This window comes from Thermobia domestica, chromosome 6, assembly GCF_964235325.1.
Source record: "Thermobia domestica chromosome 6, izTheDome1.hap1.1, whole genome shotgun sequence".
NCBI lineage: Eukaryota > Metazoa > Arthropoda > Insecta > Zygentoma > Lepismatidae > Thermobia > Thermobia domestica.
This window is the reverse complement of record NC_137459.1, coordinates 198,522,210-198,548,866: the sequence shown is the minus strand read 5'-3', so window position 1 is coordinate 198,548,866 and position 26,657 is coordinate 198,522,210. Positions and strand designations below refer to the sequence as shown.

The window sequence follows — 26,657 nt, the reverse complement described above, 5'->3', positions numbered from 1 at the left end:
TTAGAAACTAAAGTACTGTGGATGTACATTGCGTCGTTTTTTTCATTTACATTATTGCTTCTGTATAGGCCACCAAAATGTGGTGTTCGTGATACTGTAATGTACTTAATTTGCAATACTGCTTAACGACTGTAATACTGTAGGATTTTATTTAACATGAAGATATGAAATATGTAATAATCTGACGTTATGCCATAAGAAAATACTACTTTATGTTTTGTTGACAACCTTACAGTTTGACCGAGTATGCCAGACAGTGTCCGCTTGTCAATATTTGCATATTACAAACTTTCAATGATATTTTTTGTCCATTAATTTAAAAGTTACAAGGGTGTATCAAGCTAAATGGTCCACCCTGTATATAATGGACCCTATGGGACAATAAGATAATTTCATCCGATCTCACATTTCCCTGTCTTAACTTTTTTCATTTTATCTCCAATTTATAAAGTGCTGAACGACTTTCCTGAAACAACCCGTATACAGTATATAAACTATAGCCTGTTTTATGCATATTTTGGTTAAACTTAGCTTAAGTAGAAACTAGAAATGGATGAGAGATTGATTGTAAAATTTGAAACAACAAACATTCAATGAAATGTAAAGGTTTTACTAACAGAAATGATTGATAATAGTGCAGTGATGATTTGAGGGGGTGGCCCCGGGAGAACTTCCCGCGGGTCAAATCGATCGTTCACAATAAGGATTACCAGTATTTTCACAGTACTACATTACCCACCTACGTATTGAAGTCTCCCTCTCCCCCAAGGAGAAATCGTCTCAGGTTATTTCTGAAATTGTGAACGAAAGATTTGGGCAAAGTAAGAAAACGAGTTAAATTAAGGGTGTAAATCACTTTTGTTTTCGAAGGGTTAAACACAAGATAATGAATGAATATATTCCACGTTTTGCAGCAAACATTAGACAACTCTTGTAATATTAATGAATTGCATACAGTATAAGCCTTCTTAGCGTATTGTTTTTGCATCATTACCTTTAATCATCGGGAAATATGGTTACAATTTACAACCACTAGGATCGACAACTTTCAAAGAATAAAATTACCGACACTCACTCAATCCTCAAAACTAATTAAAAACAATTCTATTTTAAACTTTGAAATATATAGGGTGAACACTTACTTTAATACATCCTTGTAACTTTTGAGCTAATAGGTACAAAACGCTAAAATTTCAAACTATAAAAAATAGCAGCAGGACAACTATTCCTCATACACTGCAATATAACCAGATTCATAATATTGCCAACCGAGCATAAAGTTGTATTCTTTTGTTTTTCCAATGGCACTGCGTCAGGTTATTACATATTTCAAGAATCTAAATTAAACAAAACCCTACATTAGCAAGGATGTTATGCAGTGTTGCAAACTAAGGGCGCTACAGTACCACAAGCATCGAAAGACAACCCGATTTTAGAAGCTTCTACAACAGTAATAATATATGCGAGAGGGAGGGAGTAATGCATATTCAAAGAGCCTTAGTGTTATATACTATGACCATCATACTATGTATTTCATACAAATAGAAACAAAGTTATAAGGGATTCTGATGCGTTATTATCGCTGTAAATGTCACCAAAATTTCGATATTTGCGACAATGTAGCGATCTTTGTTTGCAACACTCTATAGTAGGTGTGATATTGTAAGTTTTCGTTTGACATATAGTTTTCAAATATGTAGTAACCTGACGATTGTCATTAAAAAAGAAACAACTATGTTGGGTTGTCATCGTTTTTAACTTAACGATATCAAAGAATATGCCAAACAATGTTCCCCTGCCGATATTTGTATGTTAAAGAATTTCAACTTATTTTGTCTTATTAATTTAAACGTTACAAGGGCGTATCAAGATAAATGGTACAGCCTAAGAAAAATTCTTAACCAGTAATGTAACAACCAGTCGACGTCCCTACTAATCACAAACAGCGTAACATTTACTAATATTTTAATAATAATAATACTAATACTTCATTATCATATGTAGATATAAACAATATAATAAACTGTATTTCGTCAATAATTCTAATTACATGAAACAATAAACAAATTATGTGTATTAATTAATTTATTCAAATAAAATACTTATGTAGTGCAGTTTGAAAGTCCGCTGCACCACCCACTATCACAATACTCCAATTACTTTTTTTTACATCCAGGCACCAAGACCATATTTAAAAAATAAATCAATGAATCAATGATTTAGACTCACTATAAAATGTGCCGAATGCAAGTGTCACTTAAAGGGTTTTGCGTAAATTGAGGTCAATCTATAACATTATTTTCGTCCAGTAAATAGAGCTCCCTCGTGGCTAAGCGGTTAGCGTACGCGCCTTTGGCGTGGATACCCGGGTTCGACTCCCTGCGGGAGCTGATGTGGTTCGGATTCCACGTTAATCAATAGATCCCGTCTCATATAGCCTCGCTGCTGAAAGGGACGTTAAACTCAAAATCAACTCGTCCAGTAAATAATTCTGGGGATGACCATAATTGCCTTTGGGGAGCCGACATCTCTAATCTCTTTCTTAGCTCCTATTGTGGCTGTCCCACAGGTGGCTGAAAATATTTCATGAATGCTACGCATGAATCTCCTGAGTGATATTTCGATATTTTTTGCAGTTTTTTTTATTAATTTAAATCAACAGATTCGAAGCCGTATTCAGAAATTATATTGTGGATATTTAAAATGTGCCAATTTTTCTTTTCCCTAAAATATTGCTGCATTTTTATAATCTGTATTATTCATGATTTAAAACTGTATATTGTTAATTTGTTTGTATCTTCATTTCTTTGTTTTCATTCTTTCCGTAGAACGAGAAAGTTGAAGTGAAACAGAAGTGGGCTTCTCGGCTACTTGGGAAACTTCGCAAAGACATTACGCAAGAGTGCCGAGAGGACTTTGTTCTGAGCATAACAGGGAGAAAACCAGCTATGTGTGTGCTCTCGAATCCTGATCAGAAAGGGAAAATGCGGCGCATCGACTGCCTCCGTCAAGCCGATAAGGTACGTGAAGTTTCTCCAATATTTTATTCACCACCTGATTAGTAGTTTAGATTGGTTAGTCATATCGGAAATCTGTTTCATACTGGGAAACCTGCGCATCTATCTTCTGAAGTCAATAGTGATGAGTTCCTTAATGCCGTTGCGAACTTCACAATTGGAGATGCAATTGCAGTGAACTATCCACGAAGTCCTTGATTGAATCTGTCACAGACTAGATTTGTGTGCTCTCCGTATCTACACTGTTCTCCAGTTCTGTTCACGGTTTCTCAAATTGTTGTCAACAAATTGTTGCAGATAGTTCTATTTGTGAAATAAAATGGCGCGTTTCATAGCAACAACGTTTATTGTCTGTATCATATCGATTTATTCTTTACTGATTAATTGTTTGAGTGTATAATTAAATAAGATCTTCGAATAATAGGAAATTTAACTTACATGTAAAGAGTTTCAGATCTTTCAATAACTTTACGTTCAAATTTATATATAAAAAATGAGAGATTCATTTTTATTTTTTTTATTCATGTGTTTCATGATCAAATCTTCATTTGCTTGAGAATAATATGCGTATGTATTGGACTTAAACATGACAGAAAAAATCTCCTTAATTTATCTTTATAACTTTATATATGTAAATGAAAGTCATCATGTTTGTGACTTCGTACCTCTTGAACCACGAGACTGATCTCGCCTGGGATTTTTTTTTTTTTTTTTTTTTTTGTCATTTCATTTTGACGGTGCAACTTAGGGGCGGGAGGAGAACGGAATATATTATAAATGATCGAAAATCACCAATATTAGTGTCGAATCCACAATTTTCTGGGTCGCTGAAATGAACGGTGACACCTACGATGCCGTATAAATCCAAATTTAGTTCTGGAACTCTGCAACTTGGAGGAGGGGGAAATACATAAAAATGATTGAAAATTGCCGATATTAGTGTCGAATCCATAGTTTTCGGGGTCGCTGAGATGAGCAGTAACACTTCTGATACCATTTTATATCCAAACTCAGTCCTCAACTTGAGAGATGGGGAAAATATATAAAAATGATCGAAAATGACCGATATTAATGTCAAATCCATAGTTTTTGAGGTCTCTGAGAACAGTGAGACTTCCGATGCTGTTTAAATTCAAATTCAGCCCTTTATGTTTACGTGCGAAGAACGGGTATTCAGCTAATATATATACTAGCTGACATGCCCGTTCTTTTATGGGGATAATACGTTTATGTAAAGGGGCCGCGGTGGCTCAGTGATAGAGCGTTCACCTCTGGAGCTTGGGGTCCCGGGTTCGATCCCAGCCCCCGCAAAGTGAACTTTGTGGTGGAAAAACACCGTGTGCGTGGGTTTCCTCGGGGTTCTCCCGTTTCCTCCCACTTTCTTCATTCCACCATTTCATTCGGGGTACTCATCATCACAGTCTCCTTTAGCCTAACCGGAATAACCGTGGGACGTAAAACTCAAAGATTTCATTTCATTTTACGGTTATGTAAAGTATTTGAACCCCTTCCTTCCCTTAGAATATGCATGGGAAATGAATTTGGATTTAAACGGAATCGGCAGTGTCACTATTCGTCTAATGATTGGACACTAATATCGGTCAGATTCGATTATTTGTACATATCACTTCCTCATGCCTTCTCAGTTTTCCGAAAATATACTGAAACCTAAGTTAGCCCAAGGAACACTCATGTACTGAAACCTGTTCGGCGTAAGCTCTAAACTACGATAAATAAGGTCACGTGAAACTAAATCTCGCTGATTTGCTGTTGTCCTACCGAACTTCACAAAATAGTTCGTGTGGTTGGATTATTACTTTTACTATGAAGCTCGATATAGAACTGCTATATTATTACAAATGACAAAAATATAATACGGATTATCTAATAATTCTGCAATCGAGTGTGGTTAATGAAGCAATAGAAATAGACACTAAGCATGCGCAGTAATTATGGCGCCAATTCAATTGTGAAGGCGTGTTCTGCTTTTAGTCTGAAAGATGGCTGGCATGAATCACTGTTCCGCGAGTGTTGTGGTGAAACACCAATAAGGTAAACCTGTACTCACTAAGCAGCAATTGTTTACCAGTGAAATTCTTTTTTCTTTTTTTTCAATCTTTCGTTGTTTTTTTTTTTTTCTTTTCTGGTGCTGCTGTAAGTATCTGGATAACACGAGATAGTATTGTCAAAATGCACGTGTATAATTTTCTCCTCCTCTTGGGGAGTGGGAGTGATACATTACTAGTCAATCGTAATTGTGACAAGCGGAAGGAAACAAATATTTTGTTTATCAGAGTTTGGAGTTTACGCTGAACAAGGAATAGAAATAATGAAAATTGGCACAGTTTAAAAGAGTTTGTGGACAAACATCCGTACGCTCATTTTTATATGCATATGACGGAAATTTTCAAAAACGCTGGGAAGCGGGTCCTGTTATTTTAAATGAAGAATTACGTACTAAGATACACCTCTCAAAGTTGATAGTATTGTGGGATGCTCAAAGTTTGCATCAATTTTGAATTTCCACTCTCTCCAACTAATGTAACATAACAAAAATCAAAGTTAGATTATGGTTCAGTCATATATATATATATATATATATATATATATATATATATATATAGAAGATGAACCCTCCCTTCCTCGAATGGGGATTTTCAAAAATACTGGGGTTACGTATCCTATTACTTTAAATGAATATATATATACAAAGTTTCATGTTTCTAACTTGTAGGTTGAGAGGATCGTGAGATACTAATATTTCGTATAAATTTTGAACTCCCCGCTTTTCTCTTAGGTTGTGATTTTTAATGAAAGTAACATGATAAAACTTTAAGCTAGGTAAGGGTAAAGTCATCCATTATGACCAACTACCTAAATTTTGGCTTGCAGGACAACTGCAATGCAGTTTTTCATGGAAGCAATGAGACCTTGTGGCAGTAGGTGGATGGAGGCATGGCGCACCTCATCTACACACACAAGTCACTTAATTTCTGTAAATTCCTCAGAGAGAGAGAGGGGGGGGGAATCTGACGTTTAATAACATCCTAGAGGTGTTACATTGAGTTACGGTTGGGTGAGGTTGGGGACATTGCATCAATTGAAATTCACAACTTTGCTCTTTGAACCACTGGAGCACAACTTGGCTTTGTAACAAGAAGTCTTATCCTGCTGTTATATGGCATTTCCAGCTGAAAATATGACCGACATGAAAATATGATCACACATGAATGGGTATGTGTGATCAGCAGTTACCTGCCGATAGCTATGAGCCATCCTATTGCTCTCTACACACACTCTTGCGACCACGGATGACCATGGGAAGTTCCATAAATCATAACAGAGCCACCACCAGCTTGTCATCCTATTGCGCACGTATCCAAATAGCTCTTTCCATGGAAGACGGCGGATTCTGACCCTGCCATCGATATAATGAAGACAGTATCGTAATTCATCGAACCAGGTAACGTTGTGCTATTGCTCTGTGACCAATGACTGTGGTCGTGTACTTATTTCAGTCGTTATCGATGATGCCGTACGATTAACATTGGTACTTTTGTGGGATATCGGCTGCGGAGGCCCATATCTAACAGTAAGCGGTGAGCGTCATGCTTCACACATTCATATTATGTTAAAGACTGTTGTTAATTCTGCCACAATTTGCGGTCTATCCTGTTTTACCAAACTCGACAGGTTAAATATTCTGTGAATTAAGGCCTGATATAGATCTACCAAATATTATATATAAACGAGCAATAGTGCAAAATAAATCTATATTATAAAATTGAAAGTGACCTATGTTTGTGCTCTTAATCTCTTGAACCGCCGACCAATCTCGATCAAATTTTCAACGTAGATGCGGTTCTGGCCTGGTGCTGTTTTTAGCTATTTACTTTGAAGGTAGAACTTAGGGAAGGGGGAGGAGGGGGCATAGAAAAAATAAATAAAACTTAACAAATCGTGAGTCACCCGACAAATCTTGATCAAATTTTCAATGTAGATGAGGTTCGGGACTGGCATGATTTTTATCATTTCACTTTGACGGAGCATTGTTTTTGTGACTTCATCACGTTTAAACCACCCGACCGATCTTAACCAAATTTTCAACATAGATGAGGTTCAGACTTGCGGTGTTTTTATCATATCACTTTAACGGTAGAACTTACGGGGTTTGGATGAATCTATAAAAATAAATAAAACTTAATAACTCTTGAACCACCAGACCGATCCTGATCAAACTTTCAACATGGATAAGGTTCGGGCCTGGAATGTTTTCTTCATTTACTTTTACAATGCAACGCAGGGGAAGGGGAGATATATGTTTAAAAAAAAGTAAAAATAAAAGTGTTTTTGTGGCTTCATCACGCTTAAACCACCCAACGGATCTTTAAAAAAATCAACATAGACGAGGTTCGGACCTGAGGTGGTTTTTATCATATCACTTTAACGGTAGAACTTAGGGTTGGAGGGGTGGGCAGAAATCTATAAAAGAAGAAAACGTAATAACTATTGAACCATCAGACCGATCTTGATCAAACTTTCAACGTAGATAAGGTTCGGGCCTAGGATGTTTTCGTCATTTCACTTTTACGGTGCAACCTATGGGAGGGAGAGGGGAAGATATATGTAAAAATAATAAAAATAAAATTGACTGTCTTTGTGACTTCATCACGCACTAACCATAGGACCGATCTTAATCAGATTTTCAATATGAATGAAGTTCGGGCCTAGAGTGTTTTTTATCATACCGCTTTGACGGTAGAGCTAAGGGTGGGGGAGGGGAGGGGACATATATATAAAAATAAATAAAACAACTCTTGAACCACCCAACCGATCTCGATCAAATTTTCAACATATATGACATTCGGCCTTGGGCTAATTTTTATCATTTAACTTTGACGGTGCAACGTACGAAAGGGGGAGGGGGTGGAGATATATTTAAAAAAAAATAAAAATGAAAGTGACTTTCTATGTGACTTCACTCTTGAACCACCTGACCTATCTCGATCAAATTTTCAAGATAGATGAGGTTCGGATCTGAAATGGTATTTATCTATTCGCTTTGACGATAGAACTTAAGGGAGGATGTAGGAGGGGTTCCTTCCTGTTGTGCCTAATGACCCTCCAGCACTTTGTAAGGCATATTTGATCTAATCTTATCTTTAGGCAGAACAGGAATTCATGTTGTGCCTAATTCCTGTTCTGCATAATTCACGCAAAAGGGATATTTAAATTTGAGGGAAATTTATTAGTACCTATTTCCCCTTGACTTTCAAATATCATTCCAAAATTCTAATGTACGAGTGAGGTTAATTAGATTGAACACGCGAGTGGAACGAATTGTTTCATGTAACCAAATACCCCTAAAAATCATTTTTAGTATAACAAATGTAGTGAAAGTGTCCAGTGCCGGTATAATGTAAAAAGCGAAACACTACAATTACGTTCAGTAAAATGATTTCACAATTTATTAGAGATAAATACTTCCAAATATCTACAAAGGAAACTTTAGAAGAACAAAATTTGCTCTACAAAAGCAAATTAAAATATCGGAAAGGAAATACAGTTTTAACTTCTTAAAGTCACATATATATCTTGTAAATTCGAAAGAACAAAACTTCGAAACTTTAATAATCATACTTATTATAAGCACATACTAAACCCACACACAATCTTCATTGTTATAAATCTAATCAGTAAGCTATAGCGTCTACATAGGAAATCTATTAATAACATAACATTTTTCCATCATTCTTTCAATTCACAAATACTTCCATTCTGACTTTACACTGTCGACACTAATATTCGAATAGTACACCCTCAGAACTTTGATTGAGAGTTTTTTTAAAGTACATTAGACAGAAATACAAATAGATGGATATGTCATTATTGAAACGCAAGTACATGATTGAGGAAAGAAACTTCATATAGACAAGACGTACAGACGAGAGCTAAGAAATTCGTATTACCTGCGGCAGATAGAAGATTTCAGTGGCAGAAAAGATATCACCGGCCAAATGAAGTTTCAGCAGCAGCAGTGGCAGAATGAAGAGAATGTGTCACACTAGTAAACCTTGCGGTGTTAAATGAGGTGCTGTCAAAAGCATACACACAAAGGAATCAGTCTTTTGAGATAGGTTTCCTTAATAATAAAGAGAACTTCAAAAACGACGGTATCTTACACACACAAGAATAACCGGGATAAATAGTATTACATTGCGTCGGTCTGTCCCCCTATTGTGGATCAAGAATCGCACTGGTGATATAGGTTGTACCGGTTTTGCCGACAGTCGACTGACGTGGGTGCAATACATTTCTCTTGGAGTGCTGTAGAGGCAAAAAGACAGAAAATTAGAGGAAACGCTGTCCTTTTTAGGACCAAAACCCTACTGTAGTACTTCGGCCCTTTTTTAGAGCCAAACCCTCAACAAAAGACAGAAATCCGTTCAAGATGTCGAAACAGAAGGAACCAACCAAGAAGGGAGAGAAGAAAATCCCTATCATGGAGAAGGAACTCACAAGCCAAGATCAGCAGTATCCAGAAGCAGATAAATGCCTCGCAACTGACCCAGAAACCGAACAGAGTGAACTGCAACCGCTACCTGTAGTGGTGTATCGTGTCGGCTCTAGATTTAGAACGGGTAAGGAGATGGAAGTTATACATTTCAGAAAACGAATATACATGATAGATTTCCCGACTCATGCAGCTCGAGAAATATTTCTACATATCTTCGGGGAAGAAGAGTTTGGTCTATGCACGACGTTCCGCAACCAAGAAGACGTCGAAAGCTCCTAAGGAGAAGAAACTGTCTCTTTTCAGAGCCAGCAAGCTAGACTCACACAGGAAGAAACCTCATAGGTGAGAAACCACAACGCGCACACACAGAGAAACCAAGCACAGGTGAAAAACCAAAATCCGGAAAAAGACGACAACCAACAGAAGAAACTGACCCGAGTCGTCATACTATATCCCACTAACCAAACTTTCCCACCAAACTACGAACATATAACAAATTAAACCTACACTCAGCTTTTTAAGTTAGAAAAATTACAGACAGTGAAGTATGCTTTTTACATGATTTTTCCCACCCCTTCTTTGTGTTGTTTACCATGTAAATAACTTGAGCATGTGCATGACCGATAAAGGGGGTTTCCCGGGACTCAATGGGTTTCCGGGGTTTTTCCTCCTACTACCCAAGCCAATGGTGAAGTGAAAAATTCTTCACGCGCTTTCCTATCTTCTTTCTTACTCTTTTTTCCTTCTCTAATACGCACTGTCCGGTAAATATCTAAGGATAAAAAGTTAAACATCGCGAACAGGCGTTCCACCAATCAGGGATAAACATTAGTTTACGTTTTCTAATTTTGACCAATCACAAACAAGCATTTGTGTACATTTTTCAGATGGATAATTCTTTTTAACTTTGGTAAAATACTGCATATTAAAACACTTAAATTCCACGCAACTGAAGAATTTTTATATACAGCACCTTACTGTACCTATAGTAATAATTGTTATTTAGGCTACCGACAGAGATCGGTAATTTAACCATACAGTAAAAGAATGCTTGTCCATAATTGCTTATATAATATGCAACCTAATCTGTTAGGTCTTATTGTTCAATTTACATATTTATGTTATTATTATTCTTAATATTTCAGCTTCTCTACGAGGAAATGTTGACTGAATTATCTTATCAAAAGTCACTTAAAAAAAAAAATCCTATTACTGTATTATTTTAAAGAATTTTCCATGTCATAAGAATCCACATTTTCGTAGGGGAGTTATATGTCTTTAACTATGTTACTGTTCAGTTAGCTGCACTCTCGCTGAGCAGGTCCGGATCTCCTCGGCGAAGTTGTAGACGGCCAACAGATATCGCGTAGATATACTCGTAGTAAAATAATGGTAGTCTATGATTGCTGATTTAATTTCAGAGAAACTGAAACGATATAAGACAATCAAGAGGTCCTGAAAGCAACTGGAATTGTCGGGAAAATAGTTAGTATTAAATTTTTCTTAAATCTAAATATCCCTTTTTGCGTGAATTAGGCAGAACAGGAACTAGGCACAACATGAATTCCTGTTCTGCCTAAAGATAAGATTAGATCAAAAAGCGTTACAAAGTGCTGGAGGGTCATTAGGAAGAACAGACATTAGCCAAAACAGGAAGACACCGTAGGAGGGGAGATATATAAAAATAAATAAAACTTAATAACTCTTGAACCACCGGACCGATCTCGATCAAATTTTCAACATAGATGAAGTTTAAACCTGAGATGATTTTTGTCATATCATTTTGACGATGTAACTTAAAGGAAGGGAAAGACCTTTACAGATGGTCAAAAATGACCGATATTAGTGTCGAATCTACCTAGGTATAGTTTTTGAGGTCGCTGAGATTAACAGTGACACTTCTGATGCCATTTAAATCCAAATTCAACCCCGCTAAAATTGTAGGAGGGGATATATATAATCAAAATGACCAATATCAGTGTCAAATTCAGTTTTTGGGGTCGCTGAGATGAACAATGACACTTTCGATGCCGTGCCTCACAATATGGGAAGGAGAGGGGGATATATAAAAAAAATCATCGAAAATGACCGATACCAGAAAGCGTTTTAGTAATAGTAAAAAGTGACTGACTAACGGAACATGCTACTATTTTTTCTTAATTTAACCCAGCGAAGCGGGTAATTTATGCTAGTATATGATACTAGTGAAATGAGTAACCCCTGTTTTCTGCTTAGGGGTTGAATTTTCGAAGGAATTATCATAAAACGCTGCTCTAGGCATTGGGTAACCAACAATAATAGGACTAATGGCGATCCTTAGGGTTTTTTCACGACTTTAGACATGATTTTCGTGACGTGACACAGGACGAGACAAAACTCCTCTAACAGAAACAGATTCTCCGTTCGAGACGATACTTCCTTAACTTTTTTTTTTCTCGTAGGCAAACCAGCCTTGCGTGATGATGCACCGTCGTTCTGTTCATGGAATGCAACACCATGTTAAGATCAAAATTTGATAGTCAACATGCACAACTCGGCGTGTTTCATGATCATTCAGTACCTAATTTGTTTATCTTATATAATTTTAAAAAGCTTGTTAAGCTAAAGTGTTTTCATCAGTGCGAACGGGACATTTTAGTGAATTGTTTCGAAAGTATTTGTTAAGTCTCGATTATTGCTAGAACTCTTATAAATTTGGAAGTTTCCGTAACTAAAATATATCTAATTAGTTCGTCAAATAGATAGTTGTGCTTATGATGGCAAGACTGTTTATATGTGGGTTGCATAGGGAGTAACTTTTAAATGTACAGGAAATAGTAGAAACATAATTATTTTGAAATTTTTCATGGGACAAAGTGGAAAGACATTTCTTTGTAAGTACCCTGTTATCACTGACAGGTCAGTTACAGAAAACTAAGAACTTTGTATGTGCTACAGTCTTTCGCTAATTTCCGAATGTTCTCTTTAATGTAACTTATTAGCCCCAATTCTTCCGCTTTGAATTCGTACAATTTTCGTAGCTATACCAAATCTCTAATAGGACTATCTTTTTTATTTTTAAGTAAAATACTGACAAATTTATTTTCTTATTTTAATTACTTTTTTTAAAAATTAACGAAATGCCGAACAGTAGTGGACCACAGGTAACCTTTTGCTGCTAAATTTATGCAAGATAAGATTCCTAACAGGAGATTTCAGAATATTTCCTTCTGTTTCCTTCCATCCATCCGTCCTTTACTCCGGACAATATCTTTTGAACGGATGCGTTTTGTTAACTCTTTTCTTTGCAATAAATAGCTAAAACAATTATCTCGGCCGAGTTTGTTAACGGAGTCAGTTCGCTAATGGATTAACGGATAACGGCGAGTTTAACGGTGTCTATCTATATCCCATATCCCATGTAAGCGAATGTTTTAATTCTGTTAGTTGTCATGTATAGCTAATGCAATTATCTCGGCCGAGTTTATTACTGGAATCAATCCGTTACATCTTAACGGATAATGGTGGTTATTTATAGCCCATATCCCATAATATAAGTTTCTTTTTCTTTTTTTTTTTTTTGCAACACATAGCTAAAGCGATTATCTCAACTGAGTTCGTTAATGAAGTAAATCCATTAACATATTAATATTTAACGGATAACAGTGATACTAACTCTGGCTATCTATAGCCCATATCCCACGTACGTAAACGATTCTCTTAAAAATTCCGTTTTTCAAGTGGTTAGCTGGAATATTATCTCCTGCAAGTTCATTAATGTAATCAATCCGTTATCTTGACAAGTAACGGTGACTAACGGTGACTATTCATATCCCATACATGGAAATATTTCGCATGATCTTCTCTACTGTATTACCGGAATATATTTATTTGTTATTATGAAAATCAACTCATACCGATCTTTACTTAAAAACTGATTCAAATCACCATCCATCTAAGAAAAATGCAATATTAAAACATTGTTACACAGGAAGAAAATAATATAAAATCATCTTCTAAAAGAAGTACTACATTTTTTAAAAGAAAATGGTTGCAATAAAAACTTATCTGTAAAGCAAGAACAAAAAGCATATAATGAAACAAGAAGCAAAATTCAGACAGGACTTTGGGAGAAACACGAAAAACTTCCATTAGCATCCATAAACTTCGTTCACACCATTCCTAATAAAATAAGTTGTTTATTGGATAAATATGGAATAACAACAATTCACATACAACGTTAAAAATGAGACTAATATTACGTGTCATGAAAAAATAAGAATATTAGACACCCAGGTATTTATTCATGGAGTGTGGCCTAACATGTGAAGGATATACATGACGTCCCAGATGTGAGGAACATACAACATATATGCACGATTAAATCAACCAGAGAAATCGGCACTAGTGTAACATACACTAGAAGAACAGCGTAAAATGTCGTTTGAAAATGCGTTCGTTATATGCAGATGCACTCATTAATAAAAAATGTTAAGAGAAGCAACGTGATAGCACATTGAACAGAGAGAAAGGTTTGAAATTGAGTGATATTTGGAAGTTTTGTTACAATTACAATAATAATGATATGAAAATGAAGAAAATATTACTTATGAAAATGGTAATAAATGTAAATATAAATTAAACTGTAAATTGTGACAACTTTTGATTGTTTCATATTGAAATATAAAATATAACAATCAAAATTACACCAATTCCCGAAATTAGTAGAATACTTATGACTAACGCAGTCGGTGCGTTTGAAACTCACGGATGGATGAATATAATGCCCTCTACAATTAAAAAAGACAGACTGGTTAGGACATTCTTGAGAAGAAATTACCAAGGTATACTCTAAAGGACGTAATAGAAAATATGGTGAAAGGGAGACGAAGGAAAATGACAGTACACTACAATTGATTGAGATGTTAAAGGGGATAACTTTAAGATAAAACGAAAAGTATTGTCAAGGACCGTAGTGCATGCAAGCGTTCTCTACTTGTGGCAAGTGATCTGCCAGTAATGACTTCTCACCGCAAGGTTATTGTCACCTTTCTTGTGTTAAGATCCAATAAGATGTTAGAAGATTCGAAGAAGGGCTATGAAGAGTATGGGATGGAAATAAATGTTAGAAAGACAAAAACTATGGTGATTGGAACGAAACGGTCGCTGTCAAATATAAAAGTAGGAGGGAAGAAAATAGAACAAGTGGCTAGTTTTTGATACCTGGGTAGTATAATTAGTGATTTTATGAAATGTGAACGTGAAATAAAACTAAGGATAGGAATGGGGAAAGAAGGCTTTAGAAGGAAGAAGATACTACGTATTTTGTAGGACCTTAAATAGAGACTGTAGAGACTTGAGAAAAATACTCGTGAAATGCTTTGTGTTGAGTATTGTACTGCATGGGTCAGAAACATGGACATTACGCAAAAATGATGACAAACGACTGTAAGCTTTCGAAATGTGGGTATAGAGAAGAACAGAGAGAATTAGCTGGGTCGATCCGGAAACGAGTGAGAGGGTGTTAGAAATGATGGGGGAGAAACGAACAATTTTAGATAGTATTAAGAACAGGAAGAAAAACTGGTTGGGCTATTGTCTACAAAGGAACTGTATCATGAGGGACATGCTGGAGTGTATGGTGGCAGGGAAGAAAGGGAGAGGGAGAATGAGAGTACGGTTAATGGACGATATCAAAACAGAAAAATTGTACGTTAACACAAAGAGGTTGGCGGAAAACTGTGGAGCATGGAAGCTTTTTAGTTGCGGGAAGTGACCTGCCAATAATGACAGAATACCTATGATGATGACGGTGATGCGTTTAGATCCTCTTCAATATACTGATGTACAGCTGATGACGAAGACCTTTATAAGAATTGCATTACTTAAAACGGAAAAAAGTTTCCAAGTTCTTTGAAAGTATTATAAAGACAAATGAAATTGTTCTTCCGAAACAGTTGCCTTTTTTAATGTGTCCCAATTCAACGGTTGCATTTTCTAGTGTGCTCTGCGCAGAGATGGCGTGGGTCAATGAAAACTTGACCCACTGACCCATCATCCATCGTGACCCACGACCCACTGACCCACAACTCATCGTGACCCACCACCCACCGTGACTCACTAATTCACCATGACCTACTCTGATCCACCATTACCCACCACCCACTATGAACCACTCTGACCCGTTGTGACCAACTCCGACCCACCAAAACAAATCGTCATCAACACTGACCCCTGACTCACACCCTCATCTCCGCTGAATAAAGAGGTTACACTTGTAATAAAACAAAAATATGGAACTCTCACTGATCGGAGTTTGAATTTCTACGGTCAATCGCCCAAGCACCAATTTGTTACAATACCGGTGGATGTGACCTTTACGATATAAATGGTAAAGTGTTTGTCATTGGCAAAATTACGAAGAATTTCAATAATTAATTCCTTGTTGAAAAACAGATACTTTTCAGTGGAAAATAGGATGAAATTTGAGTATCAAATCAAGGTAAAGTAGACCAACGTTAAAAAAAAAAAGCAGTACAAATTTAAAATTACCATGTAATTAAGCTTACAGTGCAAATTTTATGTACATTTTTCTCATGCCTGTATGGCTTGATTGCCTTATGCTCTAACCGCTCCACATAACAAACACAAGCTTCAGCAATTATTATAATAGAAAGCAGTGGACATAAAATGCGAAGTACTGTAAGTTTAGTTTCTCAAATAATAATTGTTTCTCAACTAATATCGATCGTTTCGATTGTTCACAAATCAACCCACTACCACTTTTCAATATATGGAAAATGCACCCCCCCCAACCCCCGAAGAGAACATGCTGGTACATGTTTTGTTTATTTTTAATGAAGAAGTAATATACTGAATTTCAGCTCTCTAAGTTGAACGGCTTGTGAGGTTCTCAATTTTTCGCAAAAGACGGACCCCCACTCCCCCCTTAGGATATGTATTACAATGAAAGCGATAAGCGTATGATCAGGCCCGGTTCGAGACATTTCTTAACTGTAAGCAAACAATATTTAGGTGTCCCACCTAAATGACAATAAAAGAGTAGAAAGTTGTAATGGGCGTAATTCTTCAAATAAATGTTACAATTGCATTTTTTCCCAATATTTGTAGTCTCTCTGTGTATATTAGCAAAAAATGGCGAAATCATAATTAGTTGACTGTGGATGAATACTGAACAAAGTTCCAATTTTAATAATTAATAGCATTTTTTATTAAATGTGCACAAGACACAAGAAGATATACTGTTTACCTAAAATGTATTTGGACAAGTACAATTGAAACATAAAAGTCGAAACAGAATAAAACTCACTTCTAACACACAAACCTGTCTAACACTAACACAGGTTTGATTTTGACAAAGAGATATGCTCCTATGCTTCATTAAAAGCATATTTACATAGTATTTTCTTGTGATGCAATTATGGTAATTTGCTTACTTTCTCTTTTTCTTTGTTACTGAAAAGTTTGTGTTATAGAAACACTTTTCTGGCTTTCAATTTGGTAAAATCTCTTATTGCATCCGTCTCCATTTCATTGGGTATGTCATTTTCAATCGCCATCTAAGCTAATCCATATAATCGTTCTTGAGATATGCTTGATCTCAAATAATTCTTTATTAATTTTAGCTGAATTTGTTAATATACAACAAACGACTAAAGTATGTACTTTGATCCATATTTAATTTGTCTTCGATCCAGTGGCGAAACTTCAAAATCAAGTCCCCCCTAAGAAGTTCTTTTCAGGGACCCTTGGGTTATAAAACAATTCAGTCCTTTCATGTCTCTTTCCAACAAAGACGATCAAAATCAGGCAATGAGTATTACAATATAAACACAAGCAGTGGCGCGCCCAAGATCTCTCTTTTGGGTCCGAAGATTTTTCGGAGTAGCCTACAAAATGCAAACAATTTTGTATATTTTCCCCCTGAAATTGTGCTAATTAAAAAAAAATAATTATATAAATAAATAAAATAAAACTTCTGAGGAATGCCCTGAACCCAAGTAGCTAATAATTAAAGCCCTACTTTGTACAGGACTATTACCGAATGTTTAAAAATATCGCTCCATCTAAATTTAATACGAGAGAGTGGATTGATAATGATAATTACACTGTAATGATAATGATAACACAACGAGCATATGAATACGCTGATATGATTGACAATGAAAGTTCTAAGAAAAATTTGTTACTTATAATCCTAATGACCTTTCGATTACAATTTCGATGTCGATTACAATTACCCAACGAGTTATACACGCACATACTGCATAGAAACTAATTGGATTCAAACAAATTTTGAAATGCATTAAATTTAACCCAGATCACTGGTGTCGTTAGCTTTTTAAATCTGGGGGGTCGGATGAATAAAAATCAAAATTCTCTTTCCGACAAAAGTTATTAGTATAGTTTCTTTTAAAATATTTTACTAAAGTCTGGGGGATGCGTCCCCCGACCCCCGACCCTTCTTCGCTAACGACGCCCATGCTCAGACTCGTAAGAGAAGAGGCCGTTTCTATTCCATTAACTGGTATTGACAACTCCCCCACCTTAACATTTCTATGATTATCACTTTCGAAATTTTGTCCAGAAGTCAAAAGAAACTTTCTAGAGCCTTCGCTTACCTCTCATCTTCTTTCAAGTTTCGTAGCTTTCTTTTCTGATAAGATGCTTCACTTGTTTTTCTTGTCGTTGGCCATTATCATTACATGAAAAATAAAGTACTATTGAAAAGTGAAAACACACACCATTTAAAAAGAAAAAAAGAAACGGCTCAGGATAGAAACGAAAACGTTGACAAGTGACAAATGGACTAATAGACAATAACAAAGTGAGCATTAAGCAGTGGGCAGCGATAGTGAGCCACTGATATCAGGAACTCAAGTTAAAATTTAACTCAGAAATGATCAAAAATTGCATTTGTACCACCCGTCTTTTCTTAATATTAGCCCCTTTCCATCCCTGGACCAATGGACAACAAAAGTCATGTGAACTTCAGTAATGTACATTTCATTTACGGTGACTTTTCTCAACCCTTGTAGTCAGTGAACAGACTCGCTATGCGCGGACACTGTTTATGACAAGGCGAAGCACTCCTGAAGACATTTCTTTCTACTGTGATAATGCCACCCAATCTATAAGAAATGCGTGCAATTAACTTCCGTTTCTTTTTGCTCAATTCCCATTTCAAAGAGATATTTGGCAATGATATTCTTTAGTAAGGTCGAGGAAGGGCTATTGGGAGAGGAGTGAAGTATGTTTGTTATATTTGTATTTTGTACATATGGTAGATTGTAGAACGAATGCCATTGTTTTTAGTTGTACTGCCGTAATCTTAATATAACATTTATTGAAGAACTAAATTTCCCTATATTTTATCTACTATTCGTAAAATCGCTCCCTTTCCCTCTTTAAAACATCCTTTCTAAGTATTTCTGAGCCGCGGGAAATTTTCCTCAAACTAACATCACTTGCGAGTGTGGCATTGGCGCCAATTGATGTACGAGTCAATTTCAATTGAAAAGGGCCTTTACAGCCAACCACGCAAAGATTCGATTTTATTGTTCTTTTGATGTATTTTATTTGTCTCATTCTGTACAATATTTATTTGACGATATTTGGAAAATTTTTCATCATAACATTTTCTCTAATTAATATTCACATTTAAAACACAACATTAATTTTCCAGTTCGGCGCCCTCTTTACCTGGCGGCTCCTGCGAACGAGTAGTTCGCAGGATTCTAGATCCGGCCCTGCGTATGATAACTTCCCAGTTGGGGTTGGGGCCAAACTATATACCAAAACATATTTCATTTGAATTTGCAATTTGACCTTGATGATCACGCACACATAGTTGCATTCATTTTTTATATAATAGTTCATATATTACAGGTGATTCAAAAATATTTTTTTTCAGTAGTTAGAAACTGAAAACTCTCAGGCTATCTCAAAAGCCAAGTAGTAAATCGTATTGCTATTATTACAATGCAAATATCAATATCCAAAAGTGCCTGAAATTCTTTTTTCATTAGAAGCAGTTGAAAAAAGAAGAAGAAGAGTGGATCCCTTGAAATTATAACGTAGACGAATTCACCAGTGTTCAGAAGATGCTGTCTACAATGCACTGAGCTGAATAGGCCGGTGGGTCACCGTAGGTCGGTAGGTGAGAGTGCGTCAGTGTGGGTCACGGTGGGTGGTGGGTAAGAGTGGATCACATCCTGTTGACCCACGACCACTGACCCACTCCATCTCTGGCTCTGGGATTTGCCGCATTCACATCCTTTTTGTTTAGTGCTTTTGGATATTTTACTGTATTTTGGTATTGTTCTTTCTTTTTCTGTTCTCGGTGACGTTCTTTTTTTTCCCTTTTGTTATATCGGCATTTCTCAGTTTTCAAAACATACCAAAATTCCGTATCTAAATTTCACTATCTGCTTTATTGATTACCAGCTTTCCCAATCTCTCTTATTTCCATTTGTATTTTCAAATTAATTTTACGGGGAATCAACACGTCAGGCAAAAATCATGGAACCGATTATTGCCATTAACGCACAATTATTACTTTAAATTGTGTCTCCGTACCCCAATTTTCTTTACGCAGTTCGCTTCGCCGGTTACGCAGGATTTTAAAACATCGACATTTAGATACAGTGCACACTAGTACCTGTTTAATTACTTGAATAGCTTCTGATTGGTCTTACAGTGATCAGGTCGTTTCGAAACGTGATTTTTGCATTTTCGGCGATTCATACCTCTGAAAAGTCTTTGTTTAACTTCTTTTCTTTCATTTGATATAAGGAAATATCTCTGTGTTTGGTAATCGAATTTCGTAACACACACACACACACACACACACACACACATATATATATATATATATATATATATATATATATATATATATATATATATATATATATATATGTGTGTGTGTATGTGTGTGTGTGTGTGTATGTGTGTGTGTGTGTGTGTGTGAGTGAGTGAGTAATATTAAAATCTATTCGGTAGTTACGGTGTGATGGGGACCAGATATCCTGACGTTCATTGTTATTTGTAGAGATAAGTAATGATGATAAAACCTTAGAGAAATAAGAAGGATGTGATCGATATACGCAACAAGCACCACATGACTCAAGTAGAAGAATATCGAAAGAAACGTGAAAGAGAAGAAAATAGATGCGTGATTTTAATGTTGTTTTGAGGAAATGGCAGGAAGTAGGAAGTAATGTGGTTTGGCGAAAGAAATTAAGAATGGAATAAAACTGTATATTTACTACCGACAGAGCTCCGTAACTGCGAAACACTTGGCTCAGCCGGCGCAACGGAATGTGTCAATGAAAATATCAAATAGTTTATTATGATTCAGGAAAAATATAGAAATAGTTTAAAGAACACATATTCTCTCTAGGATTGACACCTACTCAGATCATAACTTTGTGCTTGCCGAAGTGAATAATCTATTCAAATATTTGACTAAGAAGAAAGGTAGGTAGCAATAACTTCGGTACTAAACCTTGGAGCTAGAAAAGTAAACCTGTATACATACGAAAGTTCAAAGAAAATTTATTTACATTTAGAAGAAAAACGCACGTTTGCTAATGGGTTGAGGGAGCAGATTGGACTATACGTCATACACAGGTTTCGGTCCCCAAAAACATGACCAAAAATCGAAAACGTAATTCAGTATTTCTAAAACTCAATGCATCCGGGTTTTTGAGATCGGTAATCTTGAATTTGATTCTATTAAAAGAAACAAAACTAGCCAGTGGCGTAACTGAGGGACCCGCAGGGTCTGCAATGCGGGGAGGCCCACCGCGAAGCAAATGCCAAGAACAATAGGCTACAAAAAGTGAGCTGAATACGGAATACCCATTTCCCTGAACAGCGTTTATTTCTTATTTATTTATTTATTTAAAATGGCGGAGTTAAGGCATAACCTTTTTCCACTAAACCATTTACATTTTTCTTGTACAGTCGGATCTCATAATAGTTTTTTCTTTTTTTTTTACGACGAGAATAAAAAGGATATACACTTAGGTACGCTAAGGAGTTACCGACATACAAAACAATACAGAAAATAAAACATGAAAAGTGAAAATGGAACTTATTACATATAAAATAACTAAAATAAACAAGCAACAATGCTGAAGACATGTTAAACTAGACAAGGAGAAACAAAGAAATCAATCTTGATTATATATAACATATAAAACACATTCCTATGATTGACTATGTATAGATAAAATGATGCACATACTTAAGTGATTGTGTATAATGTATTCGTTCATACTCATGTATCAGAAGGGAATAGAAAATAAAATAAGAAGAAATTACTTTAGAACGTTATTTACTTTAGAAAGAAAAATATGCTCTGAGTGAAAATTCATCCATTCTAGCAACATCAGTTTAAAAAATCATCTTAGCACTTGAAGGTTAAGGGAAAATAATTTTTGCCTTTTTCGGTAAGTATTAATTTTAATTGTAATTTTATTATATTCCATGGATTTATTAACCATTGTCTTCTACAGAGACATAATATAGTGGGAAGTTAATGAGCATGCGAAGGGGGGCCAAATATAATCCTACGGGAGGACCGATATTTTTGCGTTACGCTACTGAAACTATCAACAAAGTGGCGTATCCAGAAAGGGAAATTCAAATGTAAATTAGTTTGGTTTCAATAAAAAGTGGCATGGGGATATTTCCGAGGTCGCTGATTTCGAATTTCATATTGTTGTTTGAAAAAATAAAATGAAGTTTATATATAGTTTAATATCAAGATTAATTTATATTGAGGGGTTTCCAAAGTCTCTGGTTTAAATTTTAAATAAATTAATAGCAAAATAATATAATTACTACTTTTTTATTGAATATTTTTATTCATTTTACGTCGATCAAAAGGAAACTTGCAATGCACGCCTAAAATCTTATATATTCATTACTGCAGCAAAATTTGAATAAAATAAAGTAGAGCAAGTAGGGAAGCTGTTTTTTATTTTTACATTAGTGAGGAACTGTTTAAAAAAGTTCGAAAAAATGTTTGAGGTTGGGATTTCACGGGACTTTTGACTGCATATTTTGTTGTTTTGTGACTTAAACTGGAAACTTTATAAAAGAAACGTATATTGTAAATGCTCTAATATTTTATAATAGTCAAATGCTATTGTATTTTATTTACATAGTTGAAATTTACTTAATTTCAGTCGTTGATTATGTTTTTAAAAAATAACTACAAACACAAGAAATGAAGTGCGATTGAAAACTTCATTTACTTTCGTTGTCAGCAAAATTCCGTTATGACGAATTCGGCCTTCACATTAAAATTGATTTTGACAGCTAGGTATACATTTGAGATTCAAAAATGATTGTTTCTAACGGTAAAGATAGCAACTTATCTGTTTAGGGTTTTAAAGGTTTTCAAATTGAAAGCTCAATTTAGTAGGTTTTTGCCACGATTTTGACAATCGGAACTACTGTGCATCAGACTGAAAAAAAGTAGTTGAGTCCCACATTTATACCTTTTAAGAAGACGAGAGATTAATGAAAGTGAATGATTGGAATGTGAGGAGAAATGAAAGAAACCTAAGGAAACTCGCAGAGATGATGTAGTATGGAATGCAGACTTGCACACACTTACATGCTGTGGTTTCGAACAAGAATTTTCGCACCATAGGTGAGCATTCCATAACTGATCCTTCGTACCTCCACAATGCAATAAACAACTATGAACAGAATGCTGCTAAGAAAGCCTGGTTTATTACAGAAGAAGTGATAAAGTGAGGGAAAAGAAATGTCTGGAAACATGATTTCTACAGAAGATGGCAAAAAGGTGTGTAGTAACTTAAGTAGCGAATTACTAAACGAAACAGGTAGAGGAACGTTATAATTCTTTTATTGTTTGAAGAAAAGAAAGAGCAAATGAAAATATAGAAAAAGTCAAAATGTAAAAAGTAAAAGAATATTTAAAAAAATATAGGGAAGATTATTAGCAAGTTGAAATAATTTTGAGAGAGACTGGAAGTATGCATATTGATAGGCTGGCCAATCCATTTCAGAGAGCTTGACCACCGTAGTGTTTTAATCCGTGATTATTCCTTTAAGATAGATGTTCAAACATACAATTGTAACTTTCTGTTCTTTCTTTTCTAGAAATTACAAATAGTAGCACATAACAGGTATTAGCATTTTAGCTTTTGTAAGCGATCATGCAAAATGAAATATAGAAGAGATTCGAGTGCAATTCTTCTAAGAATTTTGAGACTATAATTTAATATTGACACTAGCTGCATCTTCCATACGGCTGAAACAGTCCTGAGCTATGCTAGTAAAATGAGAAAATAACTTGTCACCTTTTTCTTCCTTTCCGTCCATCTGAATGTTCAAAACAATAAATAAATCACAAGAGTTGTATATATATCATACGCGATCTTCAAAACTCGTTCGATCTTGACCATGCTTCACATGATGATAGACTTAGGTAGGCCTTTTGTTCCCAAGTTATGGACCACCAGTGTTTGGGTTTCGACTTACCCGGGATGTACTTGAACCTCAACCCGCAAAGTGGGGGTGATGCATATATTTCTTGAAAGCTTAGGTCAAGGTAAGATAAAAACCGGTTACCAAAAGTGGGGAGGTATCATGCATTCCGCTTGGGGGCAGCACTTTACTGGTTGTTCTTAAAATCTTTAAGCGTGTCCATAAAGTCCGTTGCAACCCCGAAAAATCTGAAACGATGAGACAGATATGAGAACAGAAAAAGATGTCTTTCGTCATTTAAAAAGTACAACGTATCAAAGTGAAATAAATTATCCCAGATTCCCAGACAGGGTCCAACTCAAAGTTTGTAAATGGAAAGAGGGGTCAACTTGCATATCGTATGAAAGTTGGTGTTAAATGAAAGAACATAAATCAAGTTTCGACACTCTACGATGAGCCTGTGCAAAATAGTGGTGGATCAAAATATCAACACAATCTTCTTTGGCAGAGTCTTTTTCTTATGAATCTAAAACGGTGGGATAGGTGAAAAGAAAAGAACGGGCATGTCATTATAGTCATTATTTCAAAATTATAGTGATTCATAGTAAAATACTGTTTCAGGGTCCCTCGCAGGGTCCCAGACGATGTCCAACTCAAAATATTGAAATGGGAAAGGGATTCAAGTTGAGCTTTCACATGATGTGCTTATTTGCCCCACTTGGCATTTGAAATTTTTTAGTTGAACCCCGTGTGGGATCCTGCGGTGACCCTAGGATATTTCTTTTTTATTTTGATATATTCTAGTTTTTTGTTTTGTTTTTACACCTGTCTCACCGTTTCAGATGAATAGGAGTGGGCATAGACTTTTCAATGACGCTTGTGTTATTTCGACGCACCGCCATTTTGCACAGGCTTATCATCAAGAGTCGAGACTTGTCTCGTCTTCTTTCACTTAACATCAGCTTTCATACGATTTTCAACTTGAACCCCTTTCCCATTTCAATATTTTGAATTGGACCTCGTCTAGGACCCTCCGAGGGACCCTGGAATTTTCTTTTTACGTTGAATCATTATACATTTGAAATAATGGCATATCTGTGTTGTTGTTTTTACACCTATCCCACCGTTTCGGATTCATAAGAGTGGCCATGGACTTTACAACGAACATTGTGTTGATATTTTGACCCACCACTATTTTGCACATGCTTATCGTAGAGAGTCGAGACTTGATTTATCTTCTTTCATTCATACGATATGCAAGTTGACCCCCCTTTCCATTTACAAATTTTGAGTTGGGTCCCGTCTGGGACCCTGGGATAATTTATTTCACTTTGATACATTGTACTTTTGAAATAATGAAAGACATGTTTTTCTGTTCTCATATCTGTCTCATCGTTTCAGATTTTTCGGGGTTGCAACGGACTTTATGGACACGCTTAAAGATTTTAAGAACAATGAGTAAAGTGCTGCCTCCAAGCGGAATGCATGATACCTTCCCACTTTTGGTAACTGGTTTTGATATTACCTTGACCCAAGCTTTCGGGAAATATATACACCACCCCCACTTTGTGGGTTCAGGTTCAAGTATATCCCTAGTTAGTCAATTTCCGGAAAACAAGATCTTGACACCATCGAATCTTGGTCAAACGTGGGACACCCTGACACACCGTGACATACCTTGATACACCTTGATGAAGTCAGTATGGATGTGAAATATTTCCCTGTGCATGCTTTCTGGTTCCTTTGTTAAGGGTTCATACATTTTGTTTTCCTGTGCCATTTGTCCTTTATGACGTCATAATTGAAAGATAAACTGTGCGAACTACGCAGGTTTTCACGCAGTTATTTGGACTGATCAACAGGACATTCTTTGCAACTGCAAAGGTAACTGCAGTTAAAGCACAATAGACGTACACATAAACAGGAATTGCTAGATAACCTGTACCTATCCCAAGCTCAAGTGATCACACGTGCTTTTTAAGTGAGTACAACTATGTTCGAGATGTTTAACGAATGTAATGTCCGGACCACTACAAATTACCAACACCTTCTTGTGTTCTAACTTTAGACCAGATACGAGAATTCCCACTGGATAAGTTTAATTGTGCTTTCACCAGCGTAAATTGATTATGTCCCGTTTCACTAATTACGAGGGTTAGGATTTCTAGGGGCAGCTTTCACAACAAAACTTGCAAGGGAAAAAAATGTACTAAGGCGAAAAATGTGTTACTTTCCCAACTACTTTGACAGGTGCACTTCTGTTTAATTGTAAGTAACTATGGCTCTTTATAAACGTATGATATATATTCAGTAGACAGTGTACCTACATTAGGAAGATTGTTTTTCTGTTTGTAAGGTCAAAATTGGGGTCACACATTAGTTTCTTGATCTGGGGTCCAGTAAAAACACCTGCTTTCAGTTTCTCCAGGGTTATTCTGGGGAAAACATTACATATGTATTTAAAACATGCACCGTCCTTATCTAGAGTACGTCCGAACTGGTGCATGATTCCCAACTTTATATGAAGGGGAGGGAGAAGAACTTTTGTGGGTTCTACAAGTGGCGCATGTTGAACGTTCTTGGTTCCGGGTGTGAACGGTCCTCTGGTTGGCCACTCCCGCCTTTGCCAGTGATTTTTTTCTGTCGCGACT

General features: G+C 35.9%; 1 protein-coding gene across 10 annotated transcripts in view; it reads left to right on the top strand.

Moving 5' to 3' along the window:
• NfI (Nuclear factor I) overlaps positions 1-26,657 on the top strand; it is a 784,932-nt gene that overhangs the window by 541,786 nt on the left and 216,489 nt on the right. For all 10 annotated transcript variants that reach the window (XM_081762573.1, XM_081762574.1, XM_081762571.1 and 7 more), the window contains one exon: positions 2,829-3,020. In XM_081762573.1, the coding sequence (XP_081618699.1) occupies positions 2,829-3,020 (192 nt within the window). The remainder of the gene's footprint in view (positions 1-2,828; positions 3,021-26,657) is intronic.